General features: G+C 47.7%; 1 protein-coding gene across 2 annotated transcripts in view; it reads left to right on the top strand.

Moving 5' to 3' along the window:
- LOC111158804 (peripheral myelin protein 22) overlaps positions 1–16,405 on the top strand; it is a 30,316-nt gene extending 13,911 nt beyond the window's left edge. For both annotated transcript variants that reach the window (XM_022521071.1, XM_022521069.1), the window contains exons 4-5: positions 7,517–7,657; positions 15,052–16,405. In XM_022521071.1, the coding sequence (XP_022376779.1) occupies positions 7,517–7,657; positions 15,052–15,215 (305 nt within the window). In that variant the 3' untranslated portion in view covers positions 15,216–16,405. The remainder of the gene's footprint in view (positions 1–7,516; positions 7,658–15,051) is intronic.
- Positions 16,406–17,775: the final 1,370 nt, after the last annotated feature.

The raw sequence follows: 17,775 nt of genomic DNA on the forward strand, positions 1-17,775 counted from the left end.
TTATTTATTTGACAGATAGAGATCACAAGTAGGCAAAGAGGCAGGCAGAGAGAGAGAGAGAGAGAGAGAGAGAGAGAGAGGAGGAAGCAGGCTCCCTGCTGAGCAGAGAGGCCGATGTGGGGCTCGATCCCAGGACCCTGGGATCATGACCTGGGCTGAAGGCAGAGGCTTTAAACCCACTGAGCCACCCAGGCATCCCCCAAAATTCTAAAGTTAAGAAGGCTTCTTATATGGCAAGAATTCCTTTCCCCTTTACTGTGTTTCATTACACGTTATAATTAACATCCAAGGAAGGAGGTTAATGGACTTGACCGTGGAACCCATCTCCTCTCTTTTTGTTTTTTTATTCAGCCATTGGGCCCCATAACAATTCTTTGAGAAACACGGCCTAGCCTAACCTGATCCTCTGATTACTAGCGTTTTCCAACCGGAAAATAAGGGAAGCCTCCAACAGTTTCCTATTTTCAGGTACTTTCTGTGCTATATTATATTCCCCTTTCAAGCCCCAGGATTAGTCAGCAGAATAAGACTTTTTTGGTGTCAAACCACAGATGCAAGTTAGGCTCTGAAAGACTCCTCCTTGCGTCTACGACTAAGCCTGTTAATCAGGAGTATGGTTAATTCAGATTTAGCTGAAACACCTTGACCTGCAGTTTCTTCCTGTGGATTTTGCTCTGGTTAACATGCCCCCTCCCATGACTATGTGTTGGAAAATCCTTCTCCCTGGTGGCCTTCCTTGTCTCTGTGAGCTCCGGGCGGCTGTCTGTGGGCTGAGAGCCTACACTCAGCTTGCTTCCAGTCTGAGACCTGAATGTCCTTTCAAAGCCGCTGGCTGGTCTGAACGGGGATGAAACTGAAGCCCCCCCAACCCACTGGGGCGGGGGACCCAGGCTGGTTTTCTGCAAGTGCTCCAGCTGGTGGGCAAAGCCCAAGGGCAAAGGCCACGTTGTCAAGGATGGAGGCTTCCTGGCAGGTCAGCTATTCCTGGAATGCCATGTAAGGAAAATGGCACTGTGATGGCAGGGGGATGGGGAAGTTTGAGGGTGGGGAGCCAAGCCTTGTTGAGCCTGTGTTTGTTTTTTTTTTAACTTTTAAAATTATTATTATTTTTGGTCATGTGCTTTTATTATTTTCGGTCACATGCTTTTAAAAGCAGGCCAGTGTTACGCACCTGTGCAATCCCATCGATCCCTTGGAGTTGGGACTCATCCCCTCTGATGGCCTCTTTCTTCGAGGCTTTCTTCTCTCCTGGCCTCCCGGATGTATGCGGTGACTTTCCCGCCCCTGTCCTTCCTCTCCCTTCCAAGAAAACCGGTTCTTTTGTTGACGGAATCAGAAAGCTTTTAGGAGTCGCTCAGAGCCCAGCAGGACTCCCTGCGGGGCAAGGAAGATGGGAGGGGCAGGTGGCTCTGTGCCCGTGATGAAGGACGTGGAAGGTCCCGGATGCTCTGGTACATTTCAAAGTGCTTCATCCTCTCTGAGCCCATAACCCACTGGACTGCAGGCCCCGGGGCTAAGAATACAGCTGCGGGGGCAGATGTCCTTCCTTTACTGCTTAGCTGCCACGGCAGCAGGAATCTGACCTTGAGGTGAGCTTTGATCATTGGGTAAGTCAAGCTTGCCCTTATCTGCTGGGGGAGCTGGGTCTGCCTGCGCCCGAGGCCCACGTCAGAGAGCTGTCAGCAGCTCCTGGACCTGGCAATCTCATTAAAACTACGCCTGCAGAGAGTTTCAGGGGATTTAATTCCTAGGCTCTGCACCAAGGTTGGAGATGAAAACGTTGCCAGGGGGAATTCTACAAGTATTCACCCAGGTGTCCACTTGGGGCCAGCCACTGAGCTGGGCCTGGGGGATGACTGTGGGTGCTCATTACTGGCTCAGCGAATGATCGCAAATTTGCAATTGGAGAGACAGAGTCGTCCTGCCCTGGGGCTCGGGTAGGAGCTCAGATTTGCCCCTTGGAGTGTTGGCGTCACGTGAAGTTTGCTTCCTATAAAACAGGTTTGTCTTTGAGAGCTCTGTCCCTTACAGCAGTTGTCTCTCTATCCTTAATAATGACGTCCTGTACATCTGACTTGCTTTGCAACAGGAGAGGTTGGCCACTACACCCTGCAGGCCGAGTCTGGCCCAGGGCCTGATTTTGTAAGTCAGCTGTTACTGGATGAGAGGCCCCCCCCCCCCATTCATTTACGTAGTGACTGAGACCGATTTTGTGCTAAGGTGCCCAAACTGAGTATGGCCCCGGAGACCCTACCTTTGGCCTGCAAAACCTAAAATAGTCACAGTCTGCCTCTTTCCAGATAATTTGCAAATACTGGCAAATGCTTCTGGAGTTCTGGTTGGTCCCCTAATCATATGGCTTGTGGGAACATTGTGGTCCCCATTTTTCATTACCACAGTGACCCAGCCAGAGGTACCCCAGAAACCGTACCCTGGAACAGTCCGTAAATGCTTATTTGCTCTGGTCCTCCACATCAGCTTTTTAAACGGGGTGACTCGTATCATCCCTGGGCAGAGCTTTCCTATCAGTTCTCTTGATCATTGCGGTAGCCCTGCAAGATAGTTGGTGTGTTATGTCAGAGAAGAGAAATCCAAGGCCAAACACATGGTAACTGAGCAGTGAAGCCGGTGGTCAGCAGAAGGAGGTGGCAGAGCCATCCCCTGGGCTGCCCAGCAGTCGGGCTTGGCGCGTCCTCATATGGGATCCAACACCTGCCATGCCCCGAGTGGGGATTCCTGCTCTCCTGGTTGAGTCCCATCCAGATGAAGGATTCTGGATCCGGAGAAATGTCCTCCACACTTCAGAATCTCCTCAGAACATGGTGGGCTTCCTTCTGAATAACCCCACGCACCTTCAGCCAGCCTGTCGGGGCTGGAATGGAGGTTGCTCCCTCCTGGCCCCGCTGGCTATCTCCCCGGCTTCCCATCTGAGAGCATCCGAGGGAAGAAGTCCCTTTACTCTCTGCAGGTAGAAGACCCGTCCTGTCCAGTTTCCAAGTATTCTTTGAGTTTTGGAAACCTTCTTGTGGCCTGCTGTGCTGCTTTGCCTTGGGATCTTTTAAGTTAGTTTTAATTATTCAAATGTTACAGGAGAGTATTCTCCTTATTAAAAATAAATCTGACGGTGCAGATTTGGTCTTTGAGCAGAGACCAAACTCTCCTCCATTCTAGCTCCAGCTCCTGGGGGCAGCTGTGGGTATCAGTTGGCGTGGCTTTGGCTCTTTTTCCAGCAAAACACACACACACACACACACACACACACACACACACACACACACACACAGTTATGCGTGTGTGTGTATGTGTGTGCGTGTGCATAGTTACACCTATTTATAAAGCTTTTTGGTGTGTATTTCCATAATGACATCATGTTGTGTGGATACCTTAGTCCTTCGATGTCTCGGAGATCTAACTCATGACTCTAACGGTTGCAAAAATATTCCATTGGAGGGATTTACCCTAATTTATTGCCACTCATGGGAGTGATGGTATAGTGAGCAATCCTCATTCATGTCTCTTTGGGGTATGTTTAAGTATTTATCCGCGGTGTAGTGATTAAATGGTGGAGTCCTGTTATTGGCATCTAACAATTTAAATATATTCTGCCAAATTGCCGGTCACAGAAGGTTGTCTATATTATCATTCATCTGAATGTTCAGGGGTATCTCTCATACATGTACTCGGTTGGCCTTAAGAACCTTTTTGATTTTTGCCAGTTCGATAGATAAACATTGACATCACATTCCTTGTGGATTTCCCTTGCGTTTTCTTGAATATTAATGAAGTTGAACATGATTACATATGTTTATTGGCTATTCTTTTTTTTTTTTAAGATTGTATTTATTTATTTGACAGACAGAGATCACAAGTAGGCAGAGAGACAGGCAGAGAGAGAGGAAGGGAAGCAGGCTCCCCGCTGAGCAGAGAGCCTGATGCGGGGCTTGATCCCAGGACCCTGAGATCATGACCTGAGCCGAAGGCAGAGGCTTAACCCATTGAGCCACCCAGGTGCCCCTCAGATAAGTTTTTAAAGCATTTGACAAGTTCCAGTTGGGATATATTTTAGGTTAGCATTGAATTTGTACATTATGTTGGGGGAAAGCGGCATTGTTAAGACTTTGAGTGTTTCTATCTGGGAAGATAGTATGTTTCTATGTCTTTAGCACCTCTTTTATGTGCTTTAATAAAATCTGTCTGCCTTTTTGAGTCCCCCACCAAAGAACATGAGTCTTTAATTAATTGTATTTTTGTCCTTTTTAAATTTTATTAACAATTGCTCTCATCAGTAATGAATCAGTTCATTTTGGATTCATTTAATTATTTCTTTTTTAACTTCTTAAGTGGAAAGTTTAGTTCATTCTTTGCCAGTATTTGTGTTTTTCAGTAAATGCTCTAAGGGTGTGCATTTTCCACTGAGTACGGCTTGGACCACTGCCCACAGATTTGACATTTACTACTCTCTCAATCCCAATCCCTGCTGAGCAAAGTTTTAGTTTTCATCTTGATTTCTTTGCCCAAATACTATTTTTAAATTTCCAATCTTATTTTCGCCAGTTTGTTTTTCATTCCTACTTTCTGTTGGCCTCAGTTTATGCCTGTATCACTTTTGCTTCCTTTGAGATTCATGGAGATTTACTTGTCACCTAATACATAACGTTTAAGACTGTTCCTTGTACATTTTAAAAATAATTCGTGGCCTTTGTTATATGGACACAAATTTTCTGTATAGGTACTAAGTTGAAATGGTTAATTCTGTTACCAGTAATCTCTCTGCTACTGTATTCTTTCAGTTGCTTGATTTGTTTATCCTGAGAGAGATATGCTAACGACTTTCACTATGACTGTGACTCTGTCAATTTCTTCTAGTCTCCCAATTATCTTTTACTTTATACCTTTTCTGAGCCATGCTATTTTTTAAAGATTTTATTTATTTATTTAACAGAGAGAGAGAGAGAGAGAGAGAGAGAGAGATTGAGATCACAAGTAGGCAGAGAGGCAGGCAGAGAGAGGGGGGAAGCAGGCTTCCCACTGAGCAGAGAGCCCGATGCGGGGCTCTATCCTAGGACCCTGGGATCATGACCTGAATCGAAGGCAGAGGCTTAACCCACTGAGCCACCCAGGTGCCCCTGAGCCATGCTATTTTATAGGCATAAAGGTTTATAACTATCTTTTCTTCATAGTCAGCTGGGTCTTTCCTCACTATTAAGTATCCCTCTTTGGCTCTTTTCATCTTTTGCAATTTAAATTCTGTGTTGTTTGATGCCATTATTGCTATATTTACTTTCTTTTTATTACTATTTGCCTGGCACCTCTTCTTAAAATCTTTTGATTTTTTTGACTGTTGTTTGTTTTAGGTGTATCTCTTGTATCAGACTATTAATGGGAATTATGTCATTGAGGGTGAAATTCTTCATCTTCTAACGAGTGACTTGAACCCATTTACATATATTGTGATTGATGATGTAGTTCAACTTACTGTCTTCATGTATGTGTTTTATTGTACTTATGGTTGAAAAGCTTCTTCAGCCTTGTATCCCCAGAGCTAACCATAGAGCTGGCCTCAAAATAGTAGGTGTTCAGCAAATAAATATTCACTGAATAAAAATTTCCCTGAGTCCCTAATTCTGATATAATTTGACACCTTATGGCAAAATAACTCCATTGTAGTGGAGTTGGGACTCAAGTTCAAATTATTGGTAAAAGAAGTTTCAAGAAGGCTTTAGTTGCATTTCTAAGTCTAAGGAATTTTTCCTATTCCTGTAGATTTAGCGTCAGAGATTGTGAGTTTTCTCCAAATGTGAGGTCTGTTGTTAGTGGTAGGAGAGGTAAAGAGTCAGGTAAAGGTTTCAGAATTGGAGGAGGAAATCCAGGTTTTCATCTGCACCAGCCAAACTGCCTGGGAGAGTGTACCCAGAAGAATATTTCCTAGTAAAAAAACTCAGTCACTGTTTTCGTTCTGGATTTGGGTCTCACGTTATCTTTGTTTCCAGCCTCACCTACCAGAGTGCTGGATAACTGGTTTACCTTGGAAAAAATAACATTACGGCAACATTAGCTTTATTGCAGACTGCTCCCTTAGAGGAATTACTAGGCTGGATAAAGACAAACAGATTAAATTAAGAGCTATATAAAAAATTAAGTCAGGATAGCTCATAACCCGGGACATCATTTTCTTACCTTAATTGACCAAGACATTGAAAACGTAAAAGAAGCAAATGTTCTGTCATGGTAGAAAGAATACTAGACTGGAATCAGGGGCCTCCCAGATTGGCCATGCCAGCTGGGCTCCTCAGAACATCTCCGGAAATCTCTTCTCTGTCAGTACAAAGGGGCTGGACTGGTGGATCTCCGACATTTCTTCAGTTAATCCCGCCAGCGCCCTTAAAACTCTGCCATGATTTCCTTGTGACTCAAACGACGTTCGTCGTGTTCCGGGACTGAGTATAAGCCATGCGGATTTCATAGCTTGGAGTACTGTGTGAAGCATGGATGCGATTCTCCAAGCTTTTACACACCACCCAGTTACTGGGCTGAGAGGATAGAGCCCTGTGGCTTCTCCTTCTCCAGTTGCTTCGCCTTGCTTAGAGCAACACCTTCCCCCAATGATTGGCACTTGGAGGAAAGGACGTGAGTGACAGGTGGACAAAGCCAAATGTGGCTCACCTAGGTGGACACCATAGGTTCCCTCTGTAGGGCTGAGCCCAAGCTGTGTTGTCGTCTCTCCTCCCTCCCGAGATGACATTCTCTTGCGGCAGACCATCAGCTACAGAATTCCCTTTTCTGCCTGAACTTCAGTAGGAAGCTTGGGGATTTGATACAGTCTTGGGGCAGGAGGGGTAGGGGTGGGAATGGGCGCAATTCAGTGAAGCTGTGGAAGTAGAACCCGGCGTCCCACTTGGTGGTATGACCGAGCACAGACTGCTCTGAGCGGAGGCTCACGACTGGGGTTAAGCTTGACCAAGACACGGCTTGGCTGAACAAGTGGATGTTCATAGCACGCTCTTCTCCACCATCGTTTTCTTCCAATTTACTACAAAATTGGTTTTGGCATCAATAGTGTTTGTTCCCAGCCATCCTCACGATCCCAACCTCTCCTTGGGGGGATGTTGATATTTTGAACAGTGGTTTTAAATTATTCTTGGAATATAGGGAATCCAAGAAGCAAGCCCTTGAAAACCCCTTGAGGGCAAGAAGAGAGAAGGAAGTGGGCAGGGCTCGGACCCTCTTCAACCCGCGTACTTATGTGGGAGTAACTCATTTGTAAAAAGATTGGGAAGGAGTTCAATATATTTTAACTTGAGTTTAATTCCCAGTAGTGGGACTAGAGCTGTTTTTCTGCAGCCCTTATTATACAAGTGAATGGTTTGAGTTCTGCTCATAAAAAAAAAAGGCTTCCATCACCTGGGAGGACTGTGGTTGTCAGGGGTTATGGTGCGCCAGGCGCCATGTTCCTCATGCACAGCTTCTCCCCTGGCCCTGGCTGGCTTTTCCTAACCTGGTGTCTCTCCCCTCCCAGAATGGCTGCAGTCTGTCCAGGCCACCATGATCCTGTCCATCATCTTCAGTGTCCTGTCCCTGTTCCTGTTCTTCTGCCAGCTCTTCACCCTCACCAAAGGGGGCCGGTTTTACATCACTGGAGTCTTCCAGATCCTTGCCGGTAAGTTGGAGATGATATCCAGTTCATGTGGAGACTGCCTGTGCAAGGCTGGGGAATGATGAGTCCGTAGAGGGACATGGCCCCGGAAGGACAGATGTTTGTGAGTCTGTACCTTGGATGGTTTATGTAAAGTACAGATTGTGTGTGTGTGTGTGTGTGTGTGTGTGTGTGTGTACCTACACCTTAGAATTTGGGAACTCTCCACTATGCCATGGAACGAGATCCATAGGAAATAAGACTTAGGGGCTCTGGTGGGAAGGTCCCTAACCCAGCCAGACCTGTCGCCAGGAATGAAACTATACTCTGGACACATAACCAGAGGCGAATGCAAAGAATATCAGTAGAGCCAAGGCCAGTCTTGAGGGTGTATCCCCGTACATTATGTTATGCCCCAAGGAGCCGTCCTTGCTTCGGCTCCTTGCTTTGGCCTCGATGTGCTGCTGCTCTTGTGTCCTTCCTCTAAGCTGTGATTCTTACTCTCCTTTATTCTCCCTCCAGGGTTCTGGTGGGCTTTGATTTACTGTTGTCATTCTCAGGTGTCTTCATTTTGACACCCCTGTGTAATGTGCCATCATTTCCAAACATGGGGCCATGATGACACACGAGAGGTTTCCTTTGTCTCTTCCTTAAGTTGCCTTCACGTTCTCCCACTGGACAGGTTATCCATATGTACAATATGCAGAGTCCGAGAAGCTCCTGTTATACAGGGTGATGTCTTCCAACTTGGTCTCTATATCCTGAGCAATGTCTTTTTTCCATTGACTCTTTATCTTTCTGCCTGTTGACTCCCAGTTGGCTGAGTCAGCAAACATTGGGGAGAAGTCAGGGGCAGATGGGGTGGTGGCTCCTAGAGTCCATGCTAATAAGTCATAAACTCCATATATACCAGAATACATCCATGTCCTGTGGGATATTCTAGTATCTGGCTGAGTAGGCAAAGGGCTGTGCTATCTCTTTGTTGGTTGTTGGAATGTCCATGGTGCTGAATCACCATCCTTTGCTCGGAAGCATCATTGGAAGGTTGAAAACAGCCTACATGTCCTGGTTGGATGGATGGATGGATGGATGGATGGATATGTGGATACAATGGCTTACACATGGCTATATGGTAAGGCACAGCCTGAAGCTGAATGCTGATGACCTTTTTCTAGAAGCTGCAGAGTTACCCTTTCCCAGCAGAAGGAATTAGACTGGACAGCTCCTTCTCATTAAATCCTTAAATACATTTCAGTATGTACCATTTGAGGATTTCAAAATCGAAGAGTGCTTTGCTACTTGCATAGTTTTATTATAGCAAGGAAGGCTCCTGGGGTGTTGCCAGTTTTGTTAACTCACAAATTATGGAGTAAGATATCATTCCTAGGTATGTTAGAAGCAGAGCTATCATTAGTCACTCTGCTTCCAGAAATAATACGCAAAACTAGAAAGTATTCTGGGATTTTTTTTTTTGGCTTGCCATTTACAGTTTGATATCAAGTCAAATGATGATCATACTTTTGCATCAATGGATGTGTCCTCAAGATAAAACAATCCAGACTTAGGAAACAGAACTTTCATCAAATGTGTTACTTTACTGATAAATTGAGACCAGGAGAGGATCATGAGCCCCCAGGGTCACCCAACTCACGCAAGAACAACATATGCCTCCACTTTCCCTCGTTCCACAAGAACTCTGTATTTAGTTAGGAACTTCCTTATCGTTAGAGATGCCGAATCCACCAAAATTGCCACAGAACCCAACACCCAAGGCAGAAACTCTGCTTTTTCAGCATGGATTTGCTAACCTGTCCTGTTCAGGCTCTCCTCTGAACTCAGTGCAATCCCGTTAGAATTCTGCTTTAAAAAAAAATCTAAAAGCACATGATTTGTTCTTCATTTTTCCCCTTCGAATGTAGCTTCTTATCTCTCATGGGACCCAATTTTCAGTTTATAAGTTTGTCAGCCTGGCAGCCCCTATTCAAATAGGAAGTTGTCTTGGATTAGCCGTGTCGAGCCACAGGAGCGGTCATAATTTATAAGCCTGAAGAATGTTCTGTTCCTAACTGTGAGAGCCAGTTCACGTGAGCTGAAAGGATCCTCTGGTAACCCCAGGCTCTCCAGAAAGTTGCATTTGATCTTGCTCCGTAGGGTCTTGCCACTCAAGTGGAGGACTAAAAGAGAAAGGGTCTTCCCTTAGAGATTCCCATACTTCTTCAAAGCACCAAAGCATTTTATTTTATTTTATTTTTTATAATCTTTTTAAAAGATTTTATTTGAGAGAGAGAGAGTACACACAAGCAGACTCCCCACTGAGCAGGGAGCCTGACTCGGGGCTCGATCCCAGGACCCTGGATCATGACCTGAGCCAAAGGCAGAGGCTTAGCCAACAGAGCCACCCAGGCGCTCTGCACTGAAGCATTTTAAGTGGAAGCCACTGGAGTCTCCCAGGTGGCTGTTTGGGCTGCTCTGCCCCCGCCTAGCGTCCCTTTGGAGGGCCCAGCTGTGGTCTTCATAGATCACACCTGAGCGTGCAGGAAAGGCAGGTACAAGGTGTGGGGGGCTGTCGGGACTGACTGTAGCTTTAGGAGCCGTCTCTGCTTGCTCTAGATTATACCTATGCGGGTGCTTATCCGTCCGCCTGCTTTGCTGCCTCATCCCCTTCTGCTTTTCATAATAAGCCACAAGTCTCACTCTTGATTACATACTTCTTTGGTTGGCTGCTTCCTGGAGACGTGTCAAGAGGCTCCATCTAGCTCATTGTTTTTCCATCTTAGCTGTACATCAGAATCCTCTTTTTAGGGGTGCCGCCTGGGTGGCTCAGTTCGTTGAGCATCTGACTCTTGGTTCCAGCTCAGGTCCTGACCTCAGGGTCGTGGGATCGAGCCCCTTGTTGGGCTCTGTGCTCAGCAGGGAGTCTGCTTGAGATTTTTTCTCTCCCTTTCCCTTTGTCCCTCCCCCTGCTCATGCACACACGCTCTCTCCTTCCCTCTCTCTCTCAAATAAATATTAACTCCTTTTTTCTTTTTTTCTTTTTTAAAGAATCACCTTTTTAAAAAGAGGGGGCTTTGACAAACATGCCAGTTCTCAGCCTTCATCCCTGGAGAGGTCTTGGGTGGGACTGTGCCTTGGGTGACTCTGGTGTTCATCCAAGGTTGGGAACTGTTGGTGTAGCCATCACACTGTCCCTAATCCCACTGTAAGGTCTTCTAGGAATTTCTCTGCCAACCACTCATCCCATTCCTGGACCATCGATTCTTGTAAACCCCCTTCTTAGAGAAGAGCCATTCCCATCCTCTCTCTGGATTTTGCAGTCTTTTTTGTCTTCAGAACCGGTACCCATGTTCTCAGACAGTGTTTATCCTGACCCCAAGCCCTCTGGGCTGGGTTACGCTCCATGAGAAAGCATTAGGAAATTCACAGAGATACAGACCTGAAAGACAGAGCCCGTGTTTGGATTTCTATTTAACAACTCAGGACCCAGCACCGGGCTCCGGACACGCCACATAGAAAGCCCTGAATAAGCTGCTTGTTGGATGACTGGATAATTGTACTCCGTTTGGCAATTGTTCTCCCAACTGGCAGAATCAAACGCGGGTCACATGTGTCGTTACTATTTATTGTGATTAGCGCGAAGAACAGAGAAGACGGTAAAAGGAGACCTCTGAGTGAGTGGTTCCGTTTGCTCTGTTTCTTCTGTCCAACAGACGGATACCGACGTAGGGCTTTAGAACGGAAGACTTTAGGGGATTAATAAAACAGCACAGGGCGCTCCCTATTCTGAAGGGGTCAAGGGCAGCAGCAGCCAGATGCCACGTTTAGGAACCGCCCCCCTCGCAATGAACCAGTCCAGGCGTTGCATTCGCGGTGCCCAGGTCGGAATCCGGGAATGTGGTGGGCGGCTTTCGAGGTGGTGAGGGTCACTTGGATGCTGAAATCAGAAGCTGGGCCAGCAGGGCAGAGAAAGTTCTGCGTTGTCAGACAGAGAGCCCAGCGCTTTCAGAGGAAGGGACCTTCCAGCCTCTTTCTGCCCCACCTCAAGACCCTCAGAACCAGGGGTTGGTGACTCGAAGGCGCTCACTCTTCCAACCAGTGCCACGAGGCTCCTTGTATCCCTGTTTACTTTCTAGCCAGGTTCCCTCTGGCTTCTGTGAAGGTCACTGATCTAACTCCCTGAGTCCCTCTGCTCCTTTCGATTCCGTTGATGGCTCGTTTCTCCCAGCCATTATCCTGTGGCCCTTCAGACATCCCTGTTTTCCCAGTGAGCTAAGTTAGCCCACCAGGGGGCCATGCCAGGCTGGGTCCCCTGTCTCCCTTAACCCAGATCCAGTCCATTCCTGCATGGAAGTTGCGTCCATTTTTATTCTCTTCTTGTCCTCACTAACACCACGGTCATTGTGCAAAAGCCAACTTGGGCGCCTTCCCATCCCATCTTGTTGCCACCCCGAAATCCCTTTCTCACGCTTCTCCCAGAGTGACCTTTCTGAAACCCACCACAGATCATGCTTCCCCCTGCTGACGATGGGCTTCCCACCACAACTTCCTCATCGTGCCACTCGGGGCTCTCCCACCTCCCCTCACGCTGCCCTCCCCGTGTCCTGGGGGATTCTTGTCAGGACCTGCTTCCGCTGCCTAACTCTTCCACACCCTCTAGACTCGGGTCAAGCACCGCCTCCCCCCGTCAGGCTTCCCTGGGCCCCCAGTTTGGACTCTGTGCATGTCCATCCTCTCAGGACATCATCTGATGCATTTCTCTCTCCCTCTCTTGAAATCATGTCAGACCATATTGGAAGTTTCTGCAGGCATGTCTGCTCCTGAATGACATTCCCCCCTGAAACTAGGGGCCATGTCTTATCCATCGTGGTGCCCTCCTCAGTAGCCAGAACAGTGCCTGCACACAGTAGGCGCTCAGTACGTGTGTTCAGAGCCAAACACAATGGAGATAAGGAAGTTTCGAGACTTCCTGCCATTTCTTGCTTTGTCTTTTGCTCTTGGTTGCTCCCATCCAAAGGTTTGGGGCTCTGATTGCTCACCCGTGGTTGCTGTTGCTATGAAGGGGGCTTGAGGCCTCCTCTTCAAGGGGGCTTTAGAGAGCTGGTTCCAGATCCAGCAGCCCTGATAGGGAGAAACTCTCGAATGTTGTCTGGACAGGGTTGGTGGCCCCCACTGATAGCTGACTGCCCTTCCGGATTCAGGTGCCTACCAGGAGGTCCCTGTCACTCCCAGAGTACAGATGGCTTGTCCGTAGGGAAGGAAGGCACAAAGCTTGCTGGTATGACAGCAATCTTCCCCGTGGGGGACCTTCATCTCCGCGCCCCCACCTACCGGTGGGTGAGGAAGCGAGTTACCACCCACTTATGGGGATGAATGTTTTGGGACTGTCGTGTGGCATCAACTACCCTATATCCCAGGGCTGTACAGACAGACAGTCTTGTAATAACATATTCCCTAAAACATCAGTCTCCTGACGACAGTAATTACAAAGCACGGCTTTGTGAGTTAGCTCAGCTCACTGCAGATCCTGGCAAATTGCAAATTCCTCTGCCTCTGAGATGTTCCTCAGGCAAATTTCATGTAAACTAGGCCATCTGCTTAGTCACTATGCTTGTGAATCCTGCCTCCCTCTGTCCCTCTTGGTCACAGATGGAATGCTCACTCCTTCCCAGTGAAATCCAGGCACGGTTGGTCTGCACAGCTCTCGTGGCCTTTTTTCATGAGGTGGCTGGTTAGGCGCATGGCCCATTTGGAAGCCTTGCCAGCGTGACAGGCATTGGCCTGGCCTTTTCACACTCTGTTCCCTCGGTCACATTTCTCTTTGCACAGCCCTGCCCTCGTTAGGTAGGTCTCCCAAGAGACAACGGCAGTCTTTCTTAAAGATGTGAATCTGCACTTTGCTGAGGTGAGCCTTGGGGGGCCATGGGGGATGGGAATTGGGGATCACGGGCCTCAGGGCAAATAAAGCGTGTTCCTGGCAGATCAAAATGGCTGTCTTCCCCGAATGACAATTTGCCTGCTCTGGTTTCCTCCCCTCACGCAGGCATCTTGGCTGTCTCTGGAACTTTCTGTAGGTAGCAGATCCTGGATCCCATCCCACTGTAGTTCCAGGACCATTGTGTGGCTTTCTTAGCGGGGGCCAGCGGAGTGGGAGTTTTCTCCTCTGACTTGGAGAAGGACAGTCTTATCAGGGTGGCGAATGTAACATAGTCCCACTTATGCACTTTGTTGAAACAAAGTTGCAGTGTCCCTTGGAACAGCAGCCCGAATAGCAGTGAGGTTAGATGTAGGTGGTCTGGGGCACTGGGAGCTTTGGAACCACAGGAATCCCGCAGAGCATGCTGGATTTATAATAAAGCCACTCAGAGCCTCTCACAGACCCTGTTTTCAGGAGGGAACAGAGGGAACAGGGCAGGCTTTGTGCAGCTCCGGGCTGGGGTGCTGGCATCACAGGACCCCTCCCTTCAGGGGGATGTGGACTGCCACTGTGGGCATAGACCATCACTCTTAAATTTGCCTGCTTCAAGAGCCCCTAGGTAGAGCTTTTTCTTGTCCTTCCCACACCAAAAGGGTGCAGACGTAGGCAGGGGAAAGTTCTCCTGATTTATCTGTGTATCCAATAACCTTCCTCTCCTCTTTGGGCTTCAGACCCAACCTTGGAGGCACCAGGAACTGTTGGAAGGGACCAAGTGCAATGATAGTTTCCTCCTCTCTCTGCCTCCTGGTCATATCCTGTACTTCCTCGTCCTCTTCTTGTTCCTCTATATTCCTTTGTAAGCCTAGCGATGCCCATAGGCATTGATCACTCGATCTGATACAATGCAGTCCTGCTAAGGGGCCCCGTGTTCTGCCTGGAGCCCCGTGCTCTGGCCCTCACGCCACTCAGGTGGCAGAGTGTCATTTCACTTTACTGGTTCAGATGACATCACCGCCCACTTGCAGAGCAGTTCACGGGGTCCCAAGGGCTCCCACCCTGGGAGCCGACTTCCCAGCCTTCCTTGGAAAGAGCTAGGCAGGTTTATCATACAACCCAAATTCTTGCTGTCGACTAGGAATTGGTGACAGTTAAAGGAACAGAGATGGGGCAGAAAAGATGACAAGGGACCGTGGAGATGCTGGTCTAGGTCAACATAGATCGGAACCAGAGAACAGATCACTTTTTGTGTTTCTAGATCTTTGAGCCCCTCCTCTCAACCTGGCAGCGCATTCCTTCCAGAATCAGATATGCTCCTCTCGCACGGTGTTGTCAGGCAAAGACTGGGCGACCGGTGTGTGTGTGAGTGTTTGTGAGTGTGTGTGAGTCAAGAGCAGGGAGTGGTGTGGGCAGGTACCCAGGGTTCTATGGGATCCGCACTGGGGGTGGTGGACAGGGGACCCCTCGCCGTGACCTCTCCCTCACCGTACTTGCCTCTCTCTTTCCCCAGGTCTGTGCGTAATGAGCGCGGCCTCCATCTACACGGTGAGGCACCCGGAATGGCATTTCAACTCGGAGTACTCCTATGGCTTTGCCTACATCCTGGCCTGGGTGGCCTTCCCCCTGGCCCTTCTCAGCGGTGTCATATACGTGATCTTGCGGAAACGCGAATGAGGCGCCCAGACAGCTGGTCTGAGGCACTGAGCATACCTAGGGGAAGGGAGGAAGGAAACTAGAAACCAGAAAAAAAAAAAAAAAAAAAAAAAGAGCTAGCCAAAAAACCCAAACTCAAACCAAACCAAACAGAAAGCAGTTGAAAGGGGGGGGTTAGTGTTGACTGAAGATGTATATAATATCTATGGTTTATAAAACCTATTTATAACACTTTTTACATATATGTACATAGTATTGTTTGCTTTTTATGTTGACCATCAGCCTTGTGTTGAATCTTAAAGAAGTAGCTAAGGAACTTGACATCCTAACCGTGTAATCGAGCTCAGTATTTTCCGTTCTCTGTTTTTCGTTCTTTTTGTTTTGCCCAGACATGAAATAACTCCGTCTTGCCCCTTCCCTTTTATCTGAAAGAAGATACCTCCCTTCCGCTCCACCTCATTGAGAAAACCAAAGTGTGGGTAGAAACCCCGAATGGCCAAAACCCTTAAATTGTGGGTGGCCCCGTGCTTCTCCCACAGAGACGGGCGCCGCGCACAACCCCATGCGAAGCCTCACGCTCACATGCAGGAAACCCCCAAACTGGAGCCCTTGGCAAAAACACGGCCTGTGGCCTCGGAACGCTTGCCCTTGACGGTGGGTGTCTTGGTCACACGTCGAGATGAGAAATCGGTGACAAGAAACCCATGAAATGGTGCTATGTATCTACCATTCCTTAGTATCACTAATCATCTAAACCACTCACTGGAAATTCAATTAACAGTTTTACAACATTAAGTAGAATGGAGACCTGAATAAATAATTCTCTGTAATATAAATGGTTTATAACTGCTTTTGTACCTAGCTAGGCTGCAGTTATTCCAATAATAAATAAATAATAAACACAGCCTTTATCGCTGCCACATTCTTCTTACGGTCGGAGCATCGGGACAAGCTCTAGACACCCCCACCCCACCCGGGACTGTGCATTCCCAGGGCTCAGCTGGGTCTAGACTGTTCTCTGCCTCCAAGGACTGTCTGGCAATGACTTGTACTGGCCACCAACTGTAGATGTAAATATGGTGCCCTTCTGATGCTAAGACTCCAGACCTTTGTTTTTTTGGTTTTTTTTTTGTTTTTTTTTTTTGCCTTTGCTTTTTTTCTGATTTTATACCAACTGTGTGGACTAAGATGCATTAAAATAAACATTAGAGTAACTCACTGATCTCTCTTGGAATTTTGTTGGGACCTTGGCTTGGGGCGGGTGCCTTTCAGAGTGGAGGAAAGAGGCGCTTTGGCGGAAACCAAGATTGGGCTCGTGGTCTAGGTTGGCTTTTGGCTTTCTTGCAGGTGACAGGGAGCACATTGTGCCTTCTGTAAGCCTGTGCAGATGTCTGCTCGTTGGGGAGGACGAGGAATCGCAGCTGAAACAAACTGTAAATGGGCTGGAAGGGACTTGAGTGTTCATTAACTCAACCCTCTCTCCCGCGCTCTCTTCTCTGATGAATCGCACAGGGGACCGTGGAAGCACGTCATGCGTTCACCTAACATATGGGAAATGTTGGCATCAGCAGTGCACACCCCTATCCTCTAAAAGAAGGGGGAGGTCAGATGAAGGAATCACTGGTTGATGACTGGAGGCCAGACTTTCGGATAAAACATTAGTAGGCATCAACTAAGTTCCTGATGGGGTCCTGAGGGAGGGCACGGGCTGACCATGTCATCTAGCTCCGAGGTTCTGGGCTGTGTCTCACCTGTGGGTATTTTTACCCATCGACGTTATATCGCACATGTGCAAAACATCAAGCTTAAGATTCACTCGGCGTTGCTCTGATACTCATTGAGCACCGACACTGCACTGGGCACCAGAGGTCAGGAAATGATCACATATATATTTTTAAAGATATAATTTATTTATTTTAGAGAGAAAGAGTGTGAGTGGAGAGAGGGACAGAGGGAGAGACAGACAATCTCAAGCAGATTCTGTGGTGAGCATGGAGCCCAACACTGGCTTGGATCCCAGGACCCGGAGCTTAAATCAAGAGTCAGATGCTTAACCAACTGAGCCACCCAGGGGCCCCTAGGATCACAAAGGGTAATATTTTTGTGAGAGGCACAGGCACACAACTATATCGTAATGAAGGACAAACCGATTAGGCTCCTTGGATTTGGCCTGCCCTCTCTCCCTTACCAGCTGCAGGAGACTGGGGACAGACCAACTCTAAGATTTCATTTTCTCATCTATAAGATGGACATGCCAATGCCCAATTTATGGGATTGTAGAGATTAAAAAGAGAAGGAAAATATAAAGTGCTTATTAGTGTAGTGAGCAGTAGACGGAAAACCCTCTGTAAATCAGTGATTATGACAGATGCGATGTTTGAGGTGTATTGAAAGGAGGTATTGATTGTTCTGGGGAATTCGAAATCTCAGGCCCCCACATTAGAGTCTCCCATGCAAGGGCTACCCCAGAGATTCTTTCTGTCTATCCTGGGACCCACCCCGCCTCGACAGATTTAAAGGACCTTGCAGGTGATCCCAGTGCATAGTGGGGGATGATAAACCAGGAGCCTGTGAAATGTTT

This window comes from Enhydra lutris, unplaced genomic scaffold (assembly GCF_002288905.1).
Source record: "Enhydra lutris kenyoni isolate GAN:26980312 unplaced genomic scaffold, ASM228890v2 scaffoldscaffold63, whole genome shotgun sequence".
In the NCBI taxonomy this organism is placed as follows: Eukaryota; Metazoa; Chordata; class Mammalia; order Carnivora; family Mustelidae; genus Enhydra; species Enhydra lutris.